Source organism: Micropterus salmoides, unplaced genomic scaffold (genome assembly GCF_014851395.1).
Source record: "Micropterus salmoides isolate LMB-PRFRI ecotype aquatic unplaced genomic scaffold, ASM1485139v1 Ms_hic_scaffold_2, whole genome shotgun sequence".
NCBI classification, from domain to species: domain Eukaryota; kingdom Metazoa; phylum Chordata; class Actinopteri; order Centrarchiformes; family Centrarchidae; genus Micropterus; species Micropterus salmoides.
The window spans coordinates 51,293,649-51,315,995 of NW_024041150.1; the positions used below are offsets into that span (position 1 = coordinate 51,293,649).

At 41.4% G+C, this 22,347-nt stretch overlaps 2 protein-coding genes across 2 annotated transcripts in view; one reads left to right on the forward strand and one right to left on the reverse strand.

Moving 5' to 3' along the window:
• LOC119912601 (zinc finger protein 2-like) overlaps nucleotides 1-22,347 on the reverse strand; it is a 746,717-nt gene that overhangs the window by 336,869 nt on the left and 387,501 nt on the right. The window lies entirely within an intron of this gene.
• Nucleotides 10,574-19,395, forward strand: LOC119912707 (zinc finger protein 239-like). Its single transcript, XM_038731998.1, has 2 exons — nucleotides 10,574-11,053; nucleotides 16,777-19,395. The coding sequence occupies exons 1-2, from the start codon at nucleotides 10,985-10,987 to the stop codon at nucleotides 17,392-17,394; spliced, it is 687 nt and encodes a 228-aa protein (XP_038587926.1). The 5' UTR covers nucleotides 10,574-10,984; the 3' UTR covers nucleotides 17,395-19,395.

Consider the following 22,347-nt stretch of genomic DNA (forward strand, 5'->3'; position numbering starts at 1 on the left):
TCTCAGCTCTGCGGCGACTTCCTCCTTCTGACGTCTCTCTGGAACTCTGTGTCTGTCCTCTGCGTGTCTGCCGCAGCCTTCAAAAAGCCTGGCGGGAGAAAAAACCCACCTACAATATTAGCAGAAGAGGGGGGCGTGGTCCCTGTACGTGGTCCCTATATGTGGTCCCTGTATGTGGTACCTGTAGCTGTGGGTGGTCCCTGTACGTGGTCCCTATATGTGGTCCCTGTATGTGGTACCTGTAGCTGTGGGTGGTCCCTGCACGTGGTCCCTATTCGTGGTCCCTGTATGTGGTACCTGGTGTCTGTAAACACATCAGAGTAAAAAAAGAAAACAAAGAACAGGACTGTGGTTTGTCTTGAGGTGATGCTCAGAAGACCAAAGATACGTTTCTGCAGCTCAAACTGACCTGATCGATAACTTTTGAGTTCCAGGTGCCTATCGGACAGTGATTAGCTAATAGCAAAGTCCGATAGGCACCTGTTGGTGGGCCGCAGGTGTTTTGCTTTTCTCCTCCGCGTGAAGAGCTGGCACGCTACGTGTCGTGTGGCTGACCTGCCACGATTGCTTTATCCTTCAAAAGAGCCCGGGGTCAGGGCGGCGTCCGGTCGCAGCTGACGACCGCTGTTAGGAGGAGAGCCCCATGTGACGTTAGAGGGAGGCTAACTTAGCCGGGGAGACCCAGGTAGCGATCGACTGGTAGTTGGTGTGATTTTAACATGTTTTCTATCTTTTATGCATAGCCAACATTTGTACAAAATAATATGAATGCAACAACTGTCCAGAGCTGTGTCAGACAGAGTCAGTGTCTTGGTGGTTTTCTTTTCCTTGTTCTGTTCTGATGGTCTGGCGTAGAGCTCATCCTGCATGTGAGATGAACTTGCCCCTAGTAGCCTTCATTGATTGTGAGCTCCCCTTGCGCTGGGTTAACGTGTCTGCTGGTGATATTTACTGCATGTCAGCTAGTGTGTTATATCTATATCTCAGCCAAACTGTCTCTTCGTGCTTTTAATAGAATCAATTTTTTGATTAATATAGGTTCACATTTTAATATAGCCCAACTGCTTTCCAGTCATACTTACCTTCAGGGTCCTAGGGACCTGTCGTTTGTGGCTCCACTATCTTCCAGTTTCTTAGCTGTCCATCACCTCCACTAAACAAGGAAATTAACCTTAAAAACTAATTAAAACTAAACTGAAATTGAATTCAAAAAGTCAAAACGAACTAAAAATAAAAACTAACGTAAAATCCAAAACTATAATAACCTTGGTGTGTCTCCATATTTGTCACGGTCCAAGAGCCAGATCGTGACACTGTGTGCATCACAGCACAGCAGCAGCTTCCTCCTGCTGTGGTGTGAAGCTGGTGCTTTCTCACTATAGTGTGTTCTGCTTTAGCTGGTGATGATGTGTTTGAGCTGAAATGTGTGAAGTAGCTTTGTGGTCGTCCAGCTTCCTGAGAAATCCTCTCCAGTTTTTTTTGGTCTTTCATCATTTACATCAGTGGTGATTGTAGAAATAAAACATTGGTCTAAATGCTGGTTCATCTCTGCACGGATTAAATGATGGGGGGTCAATACTGAATCCTTTATGTGATTTATTTATTTTTTTGCTTATCGGCCTAAAATGTCCAGAACTATTGAATGTGTAACTACACAGACGGGTGACAAATAAAAAGGGTGTTAGTACGGAGTCAGTCACCACTGTGAGTATGAGTCTCCATCTGGGTCCTATTCCCCGTCTTCCTGGTTACCTTGGACGTCGTTAGGCCTATTTTAGGGGAGCTAAAGCTAATAATATTAAGACAGATAATTATTAGATTTAGATTTTTTGACAGTGTAGACATCAACAAAGAGAAGCAAAGAGAAGTATTAGAATAATCAAAATGTAAATCGTACTTATTGGCTTAAAATAATCCTTCTGGTTGTTTCCTCTGCTTCACAATTTAAATCCCTACTGTGGTCGGGCACTAGGACCCTGAGGGAGGCTGTGTTTCATCGATGCTCTGCCTAGTTGCCGAGCAACGTTACTACACACACACACACACACTGAAACTGTAAGTTATTGTTAGTGACTTGCTGAACTTTAGCTGCGTTTACTTGAGGTAAAGGAAAACACCAGTGTTGATCATGTGAACGGCATTAATATTCCCGATCTCTGTAATAGCTGCTCATCTCTAAACAATATCAGTCCCCACATAATGTTGTTGTCAGTGAAAACCAAAGGTCACACAGTCCCTGGTAATGCTGTTGTACATCCTTCCATTCATTCAGTCAGCAGTGGTCTACAGGTCAGCAGTGGTCTACAGGTCAGTAGTGGTCTACAGGTCTGAAGTGGTCTACAGGTCAGCAGTGGTCTACAGGACAGCAGTGGTCTACAGGTCAGTAGTGGTCTACAGGTCAGCAGTGGTCTGCAGGTCAGTAGTGGTCTACAGGTCAGCAGTGGTCTACAGGTCAGCAGTCTACAGGTCAGCAATGGTCTACAGGTCAGCAGTGGTTATATTTGCGATATTGTAACTAACTTAACTTTCGGTATCGAGTGGCTGTAATAAATTACATGTAGGCTACACATGAGCATTTACCCACAGATATACATGTGAAAATATAATAAAATAAAAGCAATCATACAAACATGTATCCAAACATTTTGTAATCGTTAGGCTACTCCAAATCTTTTATTCCTTCCATCATCATCACCCCTGGTACCGCAGCCGGCGCGGCCCCCTCAGGTATAAGTAGACCTAAGAGCAGCCAGCACTTTGTATTTTCCACAACTGTGTAAGCGGTGATAGGAGACGCGACTTTCTCAAGTTGATTTTTGTTCCTGAGTACAGACACACTTTTACACGGCCTGAATTTCTGCTGGTGACGCTGCTGTACTTTATTCTCATAAATTCTCACTTCAAACTTCAGACTCGACTCGGACTGGAGGTGCGGGACTCGTGACCAATGTTTATTTTTAGCAAATGTCTGATGAGCTTGCCGTTATTCCCTCCCTCCGTTACCTATAACCTGCCTACGGAACACGTAGCATCTGCTGCGCGCGGCCGCACGTGAGAGAGGACAACAAAGACGGGTGTCGTGCCAAGGTAGTTTTATCCCCGACAGAAAGTCAGCTGCTCCTACATACGCCATCCATACTGTATCAACATCACTGTAATCAGTTTAACCCTTTGCTCGCCTCAACGTTACATGTCCTTGACTCGATATTTACATTAAACTGAATGCAGCATTGTAGACAATATTTTGTCCTTGTAATCCATGTTTCCATTGCACGGCCTTTGGATATTGCTGGAAATTGTCCCCCTCCTTAAAGGGTGAATTATTATCATAACAATTTCATAATGCATTGCATTTAAACAGAACTTTTCACACACAAAAAGCCATAACAGTAGCCTCCTACCAGGCTGGACATGCAGTCTGCCAAAATACGTTTCCCCCTCCTTAATGCACAGATGATGGCCTGCCATCAAGTATTTAATTTTGTGTATACTTCACACCATGACTAAAAACAGGGGTGAATATGGAGAAGTTTCTCTTTTCCTAGCAAAAGTTCTAGTGGGATACAAATTATTTCAGACTGTATTTTCAACAGAAAATGCATTGCACAGGTTGTGCTCTGGTCACAGGTTTATTGTTGATCATGTAACTTTACAGTTTTATTTAGTTATAACTTTACACTGGTTTGAGAGTCTGGTGATGTCTGGTGATGTATTGACAGTGTTTGCATTGCACATTATGGTTGTGCTCTGTAACAGTTTATTGGTTTGAGAGTCAGGAGTGTTGACTTAGTTTATAAGCTGTCATTAACTGCATTGCACAGATTGTGCTCTATAAGATAAAAACACGTTAAAGCTTTATTGTTGACCAGTTTTATTTAGTTATAACTTACACTGGGTTTGAGAGTCTGGGGAGTGTGTTGACTTACAGTAGTTTATAAGCTGTCATTAATTGTAGACGCATTGTACATTAGGCTACATGGTTGTGCTCTGTAAGTTAAAAACAGGTTACAGGTTTATTTTTGATTATGCAAGACCCAGTTTTATTTAGTTAACGCTACACTGGGTTTAAGAGTCTGGGGGATGTGTTGACTTACAGTATTTAATAAGCCGTCAATAATTGCATTGCACGTTACATGGTTGTGCTCTGTAAACAGGTTACAGTTACAGAATTCCTTATAGCTATGCTATTAGCAACCTGGATTGAACGCAGCAGGCGATACAACATTCGTAATAACCACAAGAGACTTGAGACTTGACTTGGACTCCAGCTCAAAGACTTGTGAGCATCTCTGGTATGATCTCACTGCTTTCCTTGAACTAATCACTGTACTGATACACTCACCCGCCACATGGCCGGCACGCTGCCATTTTGGGCCTGCAGCAGAGGAAACCGGACAGTAAAGTAGAAACAGGAAACTGTGGTTTGAACTGCTCAGAGAGAAAAAACACAAAGTGTGATCTCACATCACCAAGTGGTACGATGGAACAAACATCTCTTCAATGGCCGATCTGTAAGTACGATCTGTTCTGTTCACATTTCAGTAACTACACAGTTAGCAGGTGAGCTGAGCTGGAGAAGAATGAAGGTGAGATACAGGATCAAACTGGCTGGAAAACTTCAGACATTATAAAAACAAAGACAGAAGAGTTTATTGATCAGTGAGGCCAAAACAAGCAATAAAGGACAGAGAGAGTCAGAAGTTACTGAGATTACAGAGAAATGTGACGAGCAAACAGGAAAGAAGATCATTGTTTAACAGTTTGTTCAGAAAATGTTCTCACTTCACTCTGATACAAACTTTAAGAGCAGGAAGTGAAACGGGTTTTAATCTGGATGTTAAAGGGTTAATGTGAGTTTCCTGGAGTGAGCTGCAGTGTTGGACACTTTAAAAGTTATCTAAGAGGACCAGTCGTCCAGGATGTCCAGACGTACTAACTCAAAGTAACTGGCTTCCAGGGACGGACTTTCATCCAGACCGGCCGACCAGAACGGTCCTCTGTAAACTCCACCACGGCCGCCCTGCTAATGCACGGACATACAAACAGGACCAGCCTCTAATAAACCACCTAGCAGCATCACAGCCGTCGATCACTATGGCAGTAGGCTGCTACTTTAAAAAGGCACGGCCGTAACCAGCTGTGAGGTCACCGAGGTCCGGACCTCCGTAACTATATTCAGTCTATCAATAAGACAAATTTGAATAAAAACCATTGATAAAAAGCTCAACTTAAATAAAGGACAAGACAACAAGATACTCCAAAGCTATTTTGAAAGCTGTTTGAATGGGGGGTCTGGGGGTCCTTCCCCCCCACAAGATTTTGATCATTAAACTCTTAATTTCCTGCATTCTAGAGACATTTTCTGCACCAATTTATGGTGGAAATGTCTTTATTTATATGAAGGGAAACAAAATGCATGTGGCCGGTGACAAATCAGAATATAAAAATATTATTGAATATAATGCAGTAATCAGCAGCTTGTTTTTAGTTGGACAAGGCAGATCTGTTTCTTCTAGATTTACGTTGCATTTCATGCTTTTCTATTGAGCAAGTAGTTCTCACAGAATCTGTATTAGTTATTTAACCTAACATTTCACGTTGAGAGCTAATTTCCACCATGTAGAGATGAATAAGTTCTGTAGAACATGTGTTCTTAAACCTGATGCAGGTGACAAAGACTCAAACACACAGTGATGTTAAAGCTGGAAGATACTGAGTGTTCAGTGAGGATCAGGGTCTCCATCTTCTCTGATGTGTACAGTTGTTGTGTCTGCAGTAAAACCTCAAACCAACCTGAGTGTGATTTCTCTTTAGTTCTGGCCTCACTGCTGTGCTGCACAACAAACCAAGGTGAGTGAACTCCTTCTGCCAGCGTCTGAAACTCACTGTCTCACAAACCCTGACAGAAAAGTCAGTGTTGAGGACACAGCTGGGAAATCAGGATGATCAGTGAAGATGTTTCTACATTCACAGATCAGTCAGTCTCTTAATAACAGGACCTGAGAGGCTTTTCATCCCAGCAGACTCACTTTTCAGGACTCAGTTCCTCCTGGGTTCCTCACATCTGGGCCGGATCAGATTCTGTTGCTATAAAGATGAATATAGTGATGCTGGGTAGAGAGGAGAGTGAAACAAAGCCTTTCAGCCTGAAGTGAAGTTACTCTTTAATGAAACCACCATCTTTACTGAACCTTTACTGAGAGCTGCTGAAAAACAAGTTCAACCTGCTGCAGCTGCCACTCGCAGATCATGCAGGAACACAAATGAGACACGCTGACGATGAAAAGTGTTTCTTCATCACGTTGATGAAAATGTGACCCTGCAGCTTTTTGTTTCTCTGTTTCACATCAGCGCTGCCTGAATGTAAGTTTTAGGATGCAGCGTTGGTTCATGAAGTTTCTGAAGTTGTTTTTGAGACATAAATATGTTTCCACTGCTCGAGAACTCAGAGAACATATTTAAACCTGAGGCTGTGATTTACAACATGAAACATCTTTGAGTCTTTACTGTCTGCAAATGAAGGAACGAGCTGTAATGAAACCATCACAGAGGCTGCTTCAGGTTCAGGTTTTGGTTTCAGGGTTTCTCCTTTGTTGCACTTAAAGGGTTATTTAGTTTGGACAAACGTGCTAAAGATCATCAGTGTTTCATTTCAACCCTCCAGCCTCTCTGACTGTGAGTCCCAGCAGCTCTCAGCTGTTTGAAGGAGAGTCTGTCTCTCTGAGCTGTGAGGACGACGACAGCTCTGCTGGATGGACGCTGAGGAGGAACACAACCAAACGACAGATGACTCAGTGTGGAGCTGGCTGGGGAAGATCAGCAGGTTCTTCCTGTAACATCAGCTACATCGACCCAGTGGACAGTGGAGTTTACTGGTGTGAGTCCAGAGAGGGAGCAACCAGTAACACCATCAGCATCACTGTCACTGGTAAGATCAGACTGTGGAGTTAGTGTTGATGAAGCTGTGTGTAAATGATGAAATGCTGTAGTTTGTCTCTGTGTTGAGGTGGACCAGTGATCCTGCAGAGTCCTGTCCTCCCTGTGATGGAGGGACATGATGTCACTCTGCACTGTAAAACGAAGACCCCTCCCTCCAACCTCACAGCTGGTTTCTATAAAGATGGCTTTCCTCATCAGGACTGAGCCTACAGGTCACATGACCATCCACCATGTTAACAATTTCTGATGAAGGCCTCTACAAGTGTGACATCAGCGGTCGTGGAGAGTCTCCATCCAGCTGGATCTCTGTCACAGGTGAGGAGGTTTCCTTTGATTTCAGGACTTATTCCATCCAGAGATTCACCTGATGAGCTTGATATGTCAAGTATGAATAAATGGGAATGGTTCAAACACGAAATTAAACAATAAATAAAAAAATCAATCAAACGTACAAGTAGTCTTGCCAGATTTAAAGATCGGACAAATGCAAATCAGCGATAGGAAGTGCAACAATAAAGCTATTCGCAAAGCCTTCACTCTTAAAGGTTTTCATGATTATGCAAAAAAAGCAAATATTAAAATAATAGATAATAAATTACTAATCATAGATAAATATTTAAAATTCCTGAAATGACTGATTTCTCCAAAAATAAAATAAATGCAATTTAAAATTATTAATGGTTATTATCCAGCCGCAGAAACATTGAGAAGAAGGTTCAGATTTGAAGTTGACCTCTGCTGTTTCTGTCTGGAAGAGACAGAAACTAATGAACATCAAAACGTGAAAGACTGGCTTAATGTCAGGATTAAGAACATAAATAATTTTGATAACCTGTCCAAGGAAATATGTGAGATGGTCAACATAATCATAATTATGGGAAAATATCATATTCACGTGTGCAAATGGAAGAAGCAAAAACCCATGTTGAAGTGTTTCAGGAATGAATTAAAGATTTATTTATCTTCCCTACAAGTACTGTCAGATACACACCAGCCAATACAAAAACTGTGTCACACTATGCTGCAATATTTAGTGTTTAATTTAGGATAAACAGATACAGCTGGATTACCTGTGTTATGGGTCTGGACTGATAACTGGTGTCCTCAGAACTCAATGTAATCTGTAGTTATACACAATCACCAATATGTCTCCTCTCAGATAAAACTTTAGATAGTTTTTGTTTTGTAACTCATGACTCAAGACTCTCAAAACTACAATGTATGACATAGTAAAGATCAGGTGACACAGAAGGAAGAGCTGAACAAGAACTGTTGAATGACTGGAAATAATGTGCCTTCATTATAATTTCATAATTATCTATTTTATTTAAATTTTGTATTTTTTCGTGTCCTAAGTTGACCTAACATGAAAGTTTGCTATCCCTAGTATAGTTATTATTTTTACTGGAGCCTTGCTGTTCTTTTATGTTTGTATGGTTTTGAAGAATGCAAATAACAATTGTAAATTTTAAATAAAGAGGAAAACAAAATCTAGAGATTCACCTGACCAGGTGGATTCTCTCGACAGGTAAACCTACAACCACAGACCCGCCCACCTCTGTAGCCCCGCCCACCTCTGTAGCCCCGCCCCCGGCCTCAGTCCCCCTCCAGCTTGTGTTCAGACTGGTCTGCCACCTGGTGGTGTTCTGTCCGTACTGCATCTCCACTGTCCTCATGGTGTGTTTATATCGACGCAGGCCCACAGGTAACACTCTGACTCATTCACTGACCTCACAATCAATCAATCAATCAATCATCAGTCTCTCTCTGGTGTTGATGATTAACAGAAGCTCATTTTTTTTTCTAACTAAATGTAAATGTAAATGCTCCGTACTTGTATAGCGCCTTTCTAGTCTTTTCGACCACTCAAAGCGCTTTTACACTACATCTGCATTCACCAGTTGCACACATTCATACACTGAGCCTAAGTGCTCAAACAGAAACTAACATTCACACTCACTCATACACTTGCGGAATAGCCGCCAGGGGCAAATCGGGGTTCAGTATCTTGCCCAAGGACACTTCGACACGCAACCAGGGGGAGCCAGGGATTGAACCGCCGACCTTCCGATTAACGGCCAACCCGCTCTACCTCCTGAGCCACAGCCGCTCTAACCTGCTCTGACTTTAGGAAATGACCTGCCCGTCTCCATGGTGATGATCCCGCCGACCCAGGTTGAGGAGGGATTGGATGATGGCTATGATGACGTCATCAGCTGATCAGAGATCAAAGTAGTTCACCCTGCTGATCATTACATGGTTCACTTTAAAAGAGACGTCAGTACAAACTGTTGTTTCTGTGAAGACCATCCAGAAACTGTTTGCAACTCTCCTGGTTCTGTTTACACACCAGAACATTTTGGCAGATTCATCACTGACTGTGTTTATAAAGACTTTATTGTGGGAGAATGTGGTGTTTTCATTTAATAGAAGTCAAAGTAAAGAAAATATTTACTTTATTATAAATTTATTAATTCTGATGGCAAAATTCCACATTCATAAATAATTTAAAAAAACTAATGTTGTTCTTTTTCTCCATGAGGTTGTGCTTTAAATTAATTTGATTTCTGGCTCCAACAACAAAAAGGTGGTTAAAACTGTCAACATGTGCTCGTCTTTCTTTTCCTAATAGCATCTAAGCTTCCCCTGGCAAAGCTTTATATTATTGTGTCTGTGTTTTATATGTTTGTACGCTGGTGTGTTTATCTTTGTAAGTCTCATCTGAACTGTAAACCCCTTTTTGCAATAAAGATGACTTTTTAAAGAGAAAAGTTGTGTTTTCAAAGGAGCATGATGAAATTGAAACGTCCTGTTTTGATCCTGCAGTCACAAACCTTTAACTTCTACTTCAGATTCTGATGTCGTCTGTGCAGCAGCACCAAAACAAGCGGTGGAAGCTGATTTACAAAGGTGGAAAACCTCTTTATCGTCTTCTCGCTCTCACATTCCTTATTAAATATCATGTTTTCTAATGAACTGCATCACTTGTGGAAAACAAAAGCCCACTCTTTGGCCTCTGAGTCTGTTTGGGGTCAAAAGAAACCTCCAGACTTTCACTCTCAGTCCTTCAGAGTCTAACAGCTTCCAGAGGTTTTGTTGAAGAGTCAGACTGTGTTTGAGCGCCACCTGCTGCTCATTAAGCAGACAGACCAATAAAGATGAAGAATAAAGAGAACAGAGTGCTGCTGTTCCTCCATCTTCTGCTCTTTCCTTCATTGTTTTACTCTCTCTGGATGCTGCTGTGCTCTGACAGGAAATCACTGACGTTTAGTGGCTGAACGAGCAGCTTTGATTTGTTATTGAACTTTCTAATGTGTCTGTTAGCTCACATGTCTTTGACCTTTACACCTCAGCTCATGTCAGCATGTGTGTGTTCATGAGTGGTAATGCGGGCTGGTGCGCCTGAATTTCTGTCCCAGTCCGCCCCTGCAGAGACTGTTATTAAAGAAACAAAAGATAAAACTTTGCAGTGCAGAATCAAAAGTGCATTAATTGGTACACCAGGTTTAATTATTGTTGTAGGAAGAACGTGAAGTTTTTTTATTTTGTCACACCATAAATTGTAGAAATCACAGCCCATCCCAGAAGGCTACAAAAACAAAGAGGGCCCGGGGACCTCTGTTAAGGCTCCTGAGCTCCTGCCTCAAACTTATAAAGTTTCTGTTTACAGCTGTTTTCTAGTTCTGCTGTCATTTATTTGTTTTATTTCAATGACATTAACAGAAGCATTACGACACGTCATTGTACCTGAGTATAAAAACAATAAAGATCATTCAAATCTGACTTCAGTAAAATCATCACAGCAGTCTGACGCGCTGAACCAACTTCAGCAGCTACAGAGAAGCTGCTTTGTTTCAAACAGGCTGTGAATCTGCTGCCTGAGCAACGGTAACTAAGGGGCGGGGCGAGACGCCGTGACATCGCGAGAACACTCCGCGGGATCCCGCAGCGCTCCTGTATCTCAGCCTGAAGAGCTCCGAGACCAGAATCCAGACTCAGTCCAGGACAACACGGTCCACCAGTCACAGCGGAGACCTGCAGGACGATGGAGAACCAGAACCCGGACCACAGGAGCCAAACAGCAGCCTCGTGCTCTGATAGCGCCGATGTTCAGGTCAGTGTTCATGACTTCATCACGAGACTAAAGACACGAGGAAGAGTCTCGAGGGTCCGTGTATCATCCGTTCATTCTGTTGTTAGAGATCAGAGCCTGAAAACCCGCTCCAGGGTTTGTGTTGACGTGGTTTGATTTCCAAAGTGTCTCCGTGGTTCCTGTTTTCATCTTGAAGAGAGGAAGCTGAAAGAAAAACTCACGAGCGTTTCTCTTTTCTTTGTTCCGGGAGTTTCCCGCTCGGCGCATGCGCGGTGCAGCCCGTGTTGTGTCGGGAGCGCGCAGCAGAAACAATGCTGGTGAAAAGTGAAGCAGAGTCATTATATTTCCTCGTGTGTTGGTGAGTTTATCACAGTGACAAACAGTCTGCCTGCGTTATTATTCTCTGAATGACCTGAGATGAGCTGCAGTTACTTCAGCTGTTTCTAAACAACAATTTATTTGGACCCTTGTTTGTTTATTATGTCTCAGCTATGAGGCCACGAGGCATCAGTCGAGTGAAAGTAACCAAGTGCAACCTGCACAACAGGCTGTTCAAAAATACATTTTAACACGATACTGTCTCCCTGATTCATAGGTGTTTCTAGACCCCTTTACTGGGTCACGCGCTCCTGTATTCATGCGCTGCGCCCCCCTAGTTAAGACCCCTTGGCATCGTTTTTGGACGTGTAGGGCTCCGCGGTGAAGTTAGCAACAAGATGGTGATTATCTGTGTCTCAGTCAAGGTTTAATGTTCGTTACAACTCTGGACTAATGCAGGATGGAAAGCAGTGGATTCACAGTGACTAACATGTTGATTAGTGGGTCAGACTGGGCAATAAAAGTAAATAATAACCATCACGTATTCAGGAGGGCAAAAATGAGGCTGAAGCAGAACATACAAAAATATGAATTAATGATGAAGTTGAATAATTAATAAGCATCTTGTAAGTTTACGGTTATGTCAAATTTCAAATGGTGTCGTCTTTAAGTTTGTATTCGACGGAATACCTTATTCTCTCATTTAAAATAACTGAAACATGTTTACGTGACAAAAGCTCCCTGTTTCTTTTTTTAATTGCCGTTAAAAAATAGCATAATTTGAAATTGAATTTAATAGCTTGAAAGTGAATTCCAATAAACGTAAAACTGAATATACTGATAATAAATATAATATATGCACCGAGGATAAAAACTACTGATGCCCTGTTCTGCAGGTCAGTCGCTGTGAGCCAGGCCCAAACACTCAACAATCTTTACATCTATTCATGGTCACATAATTGTTTAATCAGCTAATATATATCCTATGTTTGTTTTAATATCTGTAGTCACAGATCGCCTCCAGTAGTATCAGCAGCAACCCGTCAACAGCAACTGTTCCCTGTACGTTATGTCAACAGTGTTTTAAAGCTGGAGCTGGGTATTGGCTGTCAAGGTCCAGGTTGACGGGAGTTTGTTTGCTGCTGATCCACCTTGGGCAGTTGGAAAATCCAGAGCAGATAATAAATAAACACTGAAAGATGGGAAGGAAGTACAACCTTTAGATCTGGGGAAAGTTATTTGGTTGGTTATGATGCTCTCCACGGTGATTTTACATTTATGGCGCAGCACCTCAGAATCATTATAGAAACGTTCATGTTTGCCTTTTGTGTCTTCATTTTACAGCTTCTGACATTTATCTGTAGACATTAATATAAAAAATAGGCAATATGAGAAACCAGCTCCCTTCTGCACATTAAAATCCAAAAAGTAACGTCTTCTCGTTCGCTTAAAAGGACTAGTTTGCATCACTAATTTGCTTTACTAACCTCAGCTCCTCCACAGTCAACACCTTTTCCCAACAACCACTTTTTCAGACTCATCTGAAAACTGAAAAATAATTTAATGCAGGATGGAAAGCAGTGGATTCACAGTGACTAACATGTTGATTAGTGGGGCAGACTGGACAATAAAAGTAAATAACAACCATCAGGTATTCAGTCAAGTCACAGAATAAATAGTATTTCACCTTTGACAATTAACATCTATCAAGTATTGTCTATGATTTACTAGTTCTAGGCTGAAGTTCGTCAGTAGATGCTGGATCATCAGCCAGTACGAGCACAGCCAGCAACAGATACAAGCAGCTCAGACTTCATGAGGACTGAGTTAGTGCACAGAGGTCCATTCAAACCAGCACTAGTCTTTTCTAGAAGAGCTTTAGATTCAAAATGAATAATTTGCTTTTATAATTTATTTTATTCATGATAATTCCACAAGCTTGTACTATGTTGTTGGTGATATGAATGCTGACCTTTCAGACAGAAGTTAATTGTTTGCTAAACATGTGTTTCAGTTTTGTGATGATGACTAAAATATTGTTCTTAAGTAAAAGTACTGTTGCATTGATCTACTCAAGTAAAAAGTCGGTCATTTAAGATGTACTCAGAGTACACGTTTTTGTTTCATTATGAAACTGTGGCTGAACATAATTAACTAGTGACCAGCAGGTTGCTTGTGCAAACCAACATCATCAATGTCATGCACCGATGTCTTTTTGGCTAACGAAACTGTGAGAACTTCTTCTTTACCAGCGGCCTGTGGTCCAAGCAGGGTGCAAACTACAGGGAAGCTCTGCTCTTCTTACTAAGACATGACATGATTGTTTTTGCCATTCATTTCTAAATCTTACGTATCATGGGGGGGGGGGGAACGAGGAGCGTCAGGCTTCATCCAGCCAGAGGGAACGATCACAATGCTCCTGATTTACGCATGAACCATGTGCCTCTGGAGCTGGAGACTCTCCGCAGCAAGAGTCACAGTCGGGTCCTGTCTTTCAGCCACGTTTCAGTGATTGGGCTGTGTATACTTACCAAGAAGTGTAATTATGTGTTCTAACGTAAATTATAATGAAACTGCTCGTTGTGAAGCTCTCTGTGCTGTGTATGAGGCAAGTAGACCATACATACTCTGATAAGGCTCATAACATCAAGTCAGGTTGGAATAAGTTTGTAGCTGCACATAATGCAGAAGCTGAGGAGGCATTTAAGGCTTGGGTTCTGGCTGGTAGACCCAGACAGGGGCCTGTCCTAGACCTCAAAGATCACTAATGCTAGGTATAAATATGCCATTTTATGTTTGCAAACACAAACGGGTCATGAGAGCGGACTCTGTGGCTGAAAACCCACTTTGTAATAATACCATTGACTTTTGTGAGGAGGTGAGTGCTCTGAATAAGTTACCACCTTTTGTTACCACGCGCTATAGAGGGAGTTTCTGAAGCCGGCAACATAGCAGAGGTTGTGGAGGCAACACTACTCGGTTTTATTTAACTGCGTCAAAATGATCCCTATAAAGTGGGAAATATTGCAGGGACACGTTTGGAATCACAACCATTAAGCAATATTGTTGTTATTGTTGAACTGAAACAACTGGAAAAAGTTCTGGGATAAAACAGTCTTCTTGGGCACAGCTTCCTCTGTAGGTTTACCTGCTTCAACAACGAGCTGCTCCTGTGTTAGTGCCACAATGATTCTTTGCGTTGTAAAGATTATTTAGATGCTTTAGGAATAATCAGATTGTTTTGGCAGCCCATGCTGCTGCAAAGCAAGCGTTTTTTTGGCTACATGTCCATAATAAAAGATACGGGCAACAATAGTCTGGAGCGTGAGCTGACCAGGGACAAACTCCTGGGTACTTTTTTGCCTCAGTCTGTGACCATCCTTGCATCCTGCAGTATTTTAAGACGAAAAGGTCCCAGGAGCAGAAGTAGAACAAACTGAGGATGACGAGCTTGTAAGTTGTGTGGATAACTAGTAGACATAATATATTCTAAAACTCGCATAGTAAAAAGACTTTGTTATTCCAATGACATGTCATCAGAGTTTGCTTTGAAGACAGTTCTGTGTTCATAAACATTTGTAGCAGGGAGAGTCAGGGCCAAGTGAGACACAGGAAATATCACAGAAGAAGAAAGTGCTGTCATTCGCTATCTGATTGAGAAATACGATAATGCTTCCACTGATGACTTCCTGAACATGGCATCCCTAGTTCATCCTAGATTTCAAGACAACAATTTCAGCAACTTACCCCAGAGTGAACCTCCTGGCAAAGCGGTACCTGTGTATTCCTGCCACCATCTCATCCTCAGAGCGCGGATTTAGCACTGGTGGCAATATTGTGACCTGCCACAGGGCAGCTTTAAAACCAGATGCTGTGGACAGACTAGTCTTTCTGGCCAAAAACTTATAATGGGGTTACATATAATGAGCACTACCTAAAAGGTGTGGCATAGTGACTGGTTTACAATTACAATGTTTACATTTTGCACTTTTATACTATAGACTACTATAGATTTCTACCTCTAAAAACATTTGATGTAAAACCAGTACACAATATTTTATTTACCTGAAAGATGAGTACTTAAACGTGTCGGACTTTGTGGTTCACTTGTTTACTTTTGTTGTTATCAATATTATTTTATAACTAAATATATTCTCAACCAAGCCATGTTTGGACAGTTAAATGTTTACATTATGTTACTCTATTTTTTTAATGTTAATAAACTATATACTTAAGTTCAACTATTGAACCTTCTGGTTTCATATACTCTTCAAACTGGCAGCATTATTAAATTATATATCATAACAAATATCTATCGATCAATATGGAAAGAAATGTCGTGATATATATTTTGCCATATCGTCCAGCCCTACAGACAGCTACATCAAGTGTAACAGTAGGATAACTAAACACATTTGTACTGTGGCTACATTAACTAGCAGCTGTTCCATGGTTTTTATGGTATGTATTCGGTAGTTTAAATAGTTTTCACAATCTCCCCTCTCCAGTCTGTTCTCCATCTTCTGTCACTACAAAGACCCTCTTTCAGCCACACTAATAAGTACATTCTGTTTTCAAAAGTCATTAGAAATGAGCATTTAATCAGAATCAGACGGAGCTTTATTGCCAAGTAGTGTTTAACACATATGAGAAACTTGTTTTGGTGATAATGTGCTACACGTAGACAAACTGACACCAATAAATGTATAAATATGGAATGGACAATGCAACTTATATAATAATAATAATAAAGAACAGAGAAAATAATAAAACTATTTGCAGACGATTGCCTATAAGCTATTTAAGTGCTTTATTTAAAAAAAAAAAAAAAAAAAAAAGCTAGCTAGCACCAAAGTCCTTCTCAGACAAGAAGGGATTAACGCGCCCACATAATCATTTACAATTAGTTGAGCAGCAATCAGACAAATGGAGCAACATGCAGGGGCGATAATGTGAAACGGTCGCAGCTGTCATCTCACAATCACACCACCCGCCACCGGAGAGACAGGGCATCAGGCAGAGAGAGACTGATCCTTCAGTGTGAGTTTCCTGATGCAAAGAGCGGCGCCACTCAATCAGCTGACTGCATGTCTCTCTCTGTTTTCCTTACAAAAACGGAGATGAATTTGAAAGTTTGTAGTTATATTATTTAGTTATAGACTCCATTATTTCAGATTGCACATTTAGCTGTTGACAGTTTTTTAATTTAAATAAGTTATTGTCATGGATCCTGCTTTACCATCCATGTGCTATAATAGCATTGCTAGACCAATGATTGGGGGGGGGGGTCTCAGTATATTTTCATGCTTTTTTTGTTCTTTGTCAGGCAGAGACATGTTCTAAATGCCATCTATTGTTCTAGATAGCTCGCTCCACCTTGAAATCTCACTTACTGTCTTTCTCTCTGTATGTCTCTGTTGCTATAGAAACGGGGAGGAAGAGAGGGACTCAAACGTCACCACTGTCAGCACTGTGACAAATACTTCACAAGATCTGGATATTTAAAGACTCATCAGAGACTTCACACTGGAGAGAAACTGTACTGGTGTGAACAATGTGGTAAACCTTTCACTCAGTCAAGTAACCTAAGAATCCACCAACGTGTTCACACTGGAGAGAAACCGCACTGGTGTGAACAATGTGGAAAAACTTTCACTACATCAGGTCACCTAAAAAACCACCAACTTGTTCACACTGGAGCGAAACCGCACTGGTGTGAACAGTGTGGGAAAACCTTTACTCGATCAAGTGGCCTAAAAGATCACCAACGTGTTCACACTGGAGAGAAACCGTACAGCTGTGACCAGTGCGGGAAAACTTTCGCTCAATCAGGTTACCTAAAAACCCACCTGCGTGTTCACACTGGACAGAAACCGCACTGGTGTGAACTGTGTGGGAAAACTTTTGCTCGATCAGGTATCCTAAAAAAGCACCAACGTGTTCACACTGGAGAGAAACCATACAGCTGTGACCAGTGTGGGAAAGCTTTCACTTGCAGTCGTTCCCTAAAAAGACATAAAAGCATTCACACAGCATCGTTTTAAGCTAGCTCTTTCCTCCTTCCTCTCCTCCTCAGTACAACCACCTGTGTAATGTGATTGTGCTGGACTAACATCATGTAATGACAACCAAGAAGTTGGATTTGCTGAAAGAGTAACTACACACTAGGGCCTGACCGATATGGGTTTTTGGGGGCCGATGCTGATATTAAAATTAAAAAAAATATATTTAGATTTTTACAATTACATGTTTCAACGTAACATTAAACAGACTGCTGTGACACAGGAGGAAGTGAAAAACGGGAGCAAGTCATAAACGTTTTCAGGACAGGAGAGGTGATTTTATTATTATTTAAGTCAAATGATTAACGTGAAAAAAACTGGTAAGACGGTAACACGGCTACGTTCCCTTCTTGTTACTGTGTGCTCCAGAAGACTCCGGTCAGCTGATTGTTTTCTATTGTGGTGTACCAGTGTTTTGAACAACGAAGCTGCAGAGTGCCCTCTGTTGGGCAAAATATGCAACAACCATGATGCGAGTGAAGGATCTGACTGTTTTTTAATAGTCCAAAAATCACCAATGCCAATTTAAATGCCATTAGCTCATATCGGCGTGCTCTAATACACACCCTGCTTCTGCGAGCTCCTTGTAGAACCCAGTAATGTAGTCACTTCCTGATGTCATAACTCCCAATAATGTAATAAAAACTAACAATGATGATATTTTAGAGTTTGACAAAATGTATATAACTCATCTGGCGTGTATTAATTCAGCGTCCAATGAAAAGCTTTGTCATTTTTATGATGCCACCGGAGTGTAGTGTTTCTGGGGTCCGACCGGACCTCACTGATTATTGTACAAGAACAAAAACACATTATTAACTGATTTTGGTGAAACTGGATCAAATTAGATGGAGAACAATATTTCCTTGTTCTCCCTTTGATGTCCCCCGGTTGCCCTGCCTATCTGTGATTTACATAGTTTGCTGATGAACAGATAGTTTTACTTTTTGTTAAAGTAAAGGCTAACTGCTACTAGCTGCTGTTAGTTAGCCCAGTTAGCTGTCATTTTAGCGGGCTCTGCCTGGACTGGGAGCTCAGAGCACTGGGGGAGTGTTTACCGGTACACTTCTAATGTTACTCAAGCAATGGAAGTTTTCAGGCCGGGGGGTTTGTAAAGTTTATGGCATACATTAACGGGAGGTTATTATTTGCAGAACTAGATAATGTAAAAATCTCCCAATATAAAAAGGGAGCAGCGCTCCAGCTTTCGGACAAATAAACACCCGTGGTCGAGCTGGATTCTGCTCTGACATCTATGTCGTTTGCTCGCTGGAGGAGTAATAGTGTTGTTGTTGTGTAGTTGTGTTTTTTCGCGTTATCGCGTTGTGCATGAACACTCAAGCAGTTGCCTAGGGATAAAACCCTCACGAGGAGAGCGTTGCATGGATTAAATTCGCATTTGGTCTGAATGCTGCATTAGGAGCAGCCATGAGCAGCTGCTGCCAGACTGTCCGTGCTCCGCTGGAGCTTTGATCGTCACTAGAAACACACTCATGGCATCACAGTACGGAGGCTTGAGTTTAGACTCATTTATTACAGATGTGTTCCTTAAGGTCAAGAATGAAATATTGTTTCTCTGAGCTTCATGCATATTTTCTTGTTGTTGTGTTGTAGTTGAACATATTTTCCTCCTCTGTGGAATTTTCATTTAATCTTTATTTTATATCTGTATACACTGTTTTTATTTTCTTTTGATTCTACTTTGTGTCAACACATATCAATGATACTTTTATTTTCTTGTCTTGACTGTTTTTAACCTTTTTTGTTATGTATATTCAATTTGATTCAAATCTATTTCTCAGAGAATTTGAATATCGTGGAAAAGTTAATTTGTTCCTGTAATTTTATGTGAAACTTTCATATATTGTAGGTTCATTACCCATAAAGTGAAATATTTTAGACCTTTTGTTTTAAGCTTGATTACAGCTAAGAGTTAATGGAAATCCATACTGTAAAATCCTAGAATAAAGAATGTATAATATTTGTTGCTTTCTGTTTAACTTGCATCCTGCCAGTGTTGGTGCTGGAATAATCTGAGCTGGAGACTTAAGACTTGGACTGAATCCTTTTCAGTGTTCTCATTAAATTAGTCGACACAAAGAGAAGCTTTGAATCATCATTTTAACAATGAACTGTTTTCTTTCAACAATATTTGTGAAAATGTGACAAATGTGACAGGTCCAAAATATAAACACAGCAGCTTCCAGCATCTTCTAAATCCTGGTGGTGCAGAAAGTTCTGACATGTGGTTTAACTTGACTCTTAAGTTCCTGTCAGTGGTTATGATTTGCTGACTTCTCTGCCACTAAGCGACCTTTGCGGTGGCATCATAGGGCCCTGTGGCCAGCAGATGGCCCCCTACAGTCACTGCTTGCTAGTGGTGGAAAAAAACCATAAAATAAAATGAAAGACAGCTCTTTATATTTCGCAATAAATGGTTATTTAATTATAATACTATGGAAAACCAGTTGCCCTGATGGGTCAGCCGGACCACCTCGTGACTGGAAGCTGTTTGTTTCCCGAGCTTTGTCTGAGGGGAGGGACTTTGAAAACCCCTGATGTAGAGTATTGCCTAGTTATTGTTTTTAATCAGAATCAGCTTCATTTCCAAGTAGGTTTAAGAAATTTGATTTGGTGCCAAACAAACATGGCAGGTTTAAGAATATTAGAAAGATTTGTCGGGTCTTATTTTAAAATGAGACAGTGACAACACCTGACAGTCAGAGGGTCCTCCAACTAAATTTTGATTAGGGCCCCTGAAGGTCTTGGGCCGGCTCTGCTTTTCTGTGTCTGTATAAATAGTTTGTTTGACTGCACGCATTAGAATGAGCCACAAACCAGAGAGCTGCAGCTGTTATCCAGCCTCTGGGAGATTCACCGTTTTTATTCCCCCACCCTCCGCCACTATAAAGTCGCCGAAAGTCAGCCGCCGTCATCTCGAATGCACCTAATGTGTGACAGTCCACTGTAGGTCTTCAATGAATAGTCGACGTAATCCACGACGTCGACTAGAAAACTTTGTCAACATGTAATTTCATTACAGAGAGGCTGTTTAAGGCAGAGATGGCAATCTTCCCATTAAGAACATTTCTGGTTGTTTATTTCTAATTGCAATGCACTACAGGAAGTGCCACTTCCACTGTCTGCCATGACTGCTTGACTGTAAGGCTACTCCCAAAGAAGAAGCTTTCATGCTGGAAGTGGAAACTAATGGAGAAATAGCAGAATGTTTTTTTGTTGTTACAAATCAACTGTGTAGAATTTTGAATATGGTCCGTGTTACCAATGTTGATGGCGAATCAAAAATGTGCTCAAACGTTTTCAGGCTTGAAGCTCCACAAGCGCCCGCGAGGTCAGCACCCACAGAGCCCTCTGGTCCCAGTTGGACCACTACAGCAGCAACAACAGAGGAAAGACGGTGTTTCCCATACGTTCATTTATTATTACATTATCCACTAAGTTACTGCCTAAAACTTACAAGGACCCAGCCTTTCGCCTGATGTAAACTGGCATTGGTTCCAGCCCCCCGCGACCCTGTACACAGGATAAGGGGTTGACGATGGATGGATGGAGACATTGTTAGTGTTATTTTATATAGTTCCAAAGCAAAAAGCTTTGTTAAACAGTTTAGTTTGTATAAATCAGAATTATAGGAGTAGCCTACGCTGTCATCTTCTTCCCTGGTTCATTTTGAATGGTAAACCTCGTTCACTTAAGCGTGATTTATACTCCTGCGTAGGGTCTACATGCGTAGCTACATACGTAGCCATGCATTTATACTTGTGTGTCAGTGTCTCTGAAATTCAGTAGCGCTACATTGGTGTAGAACAGTGTTACAGCCACTGGTTTTGCCGCTTGTAAAAGTTACTTCAAAGCACGGGGCACTTCCTGTCAGCTCGGACTCAGCAGGCCTCTGCCTGAGGATCTCAATGTGCGTGCTGGTGTGTATGGGACTAAAAGGTCCGAAATATAACAAGGTGAGAGGCCATGAAGAGCTTTAAAAGTAATCAATAAAATTTTAAAGTCAATTCTAAAACACACTGGGAGCCAGTGTAATGAAGCTAAAACAGGAGTAATGTGGTCATATTTCTTAGTTCTGGTTAAAAGCCTGGCAGCTGAGTTCTGGACAGTCTGGAGTCGATCAGTGTCTATGAAGATTCTCAGTCATCCAGGTCATAGTTATCCAACGAAGGTTAAAATCAAGGGCAACTGGACTTGGTTGAAGATACTGGAAGACGTTTCGTCCCTCATCCAAAGAACTTCTTCAGTTCTGACTGACTGGCAGGGAAACTCAACTATTTAACCTCAGTGGTGTCGTTGGCCCGGGTCATCGATACCGCTGGTTCGTTAGTGTTCCTTGTTGCTGTGAAGACAGTCGTTACAGTTGTTAAGACTACCTGTGGCCAAGACTGAACGACCATCGTTGGTATCTTCACCTGAGGCCAGCAGGTTACAGTAGATTTTTTTTAAACAGGTGAAAAGGCTGTTGCAATAATCCAGGCGTGATGAGATGAAGGCGTGTAAAATGGTCTCGGTGTCCTTAAAAGTTAACATAGATCGAATTTTTGCTATATGACTAAGTTGATAAAAACATGATTGAACAAGCTTTGTTGTGTGCAGCTCAAAATTTAAATTACTATCAAACCAAACACCAAGGTTCTTTGCCACAGGCTTAATGTGATTTACTAGGGAACCAGCAGATGGCAGTATTTGATTTGCCATCTGTTGAGACCCGATGACCAGAATTTCTGTTTTGTCTGAGTTCAGCTGGAGGAAATTATTTGACATCCATTTTTTAACTTCACAAAGGCAGTTGTTAAGTGAACTCAGCATTCCAGGGTCTGTGGATCTGACGGGCAAGTATATTTGTGTGTCATCAGCATAAATATGAAAAGAAATACCATGTTTATGGATAATGTCCAAGGGGAAGCAGAT

What these genes read in the sequence shown, in the direction of transcription:
- LOC119912707 (XM_038731998.1), top strand. Translation starts at nt 10,985, where the DNA reads ATGGAGAACCAGAACCCGGACCACAGGAGCCAAACAGCAGCCTCGTGC. An exon ending in CTGATAGCGCCGATGTTCAG is followed by an intron (nt 11,054 to 16,776) that starts GTCAGTGTTCAT and finishes CTGTTGCTATAG; the next exon opens with AAACGGGGAGGAAGAGAGGG.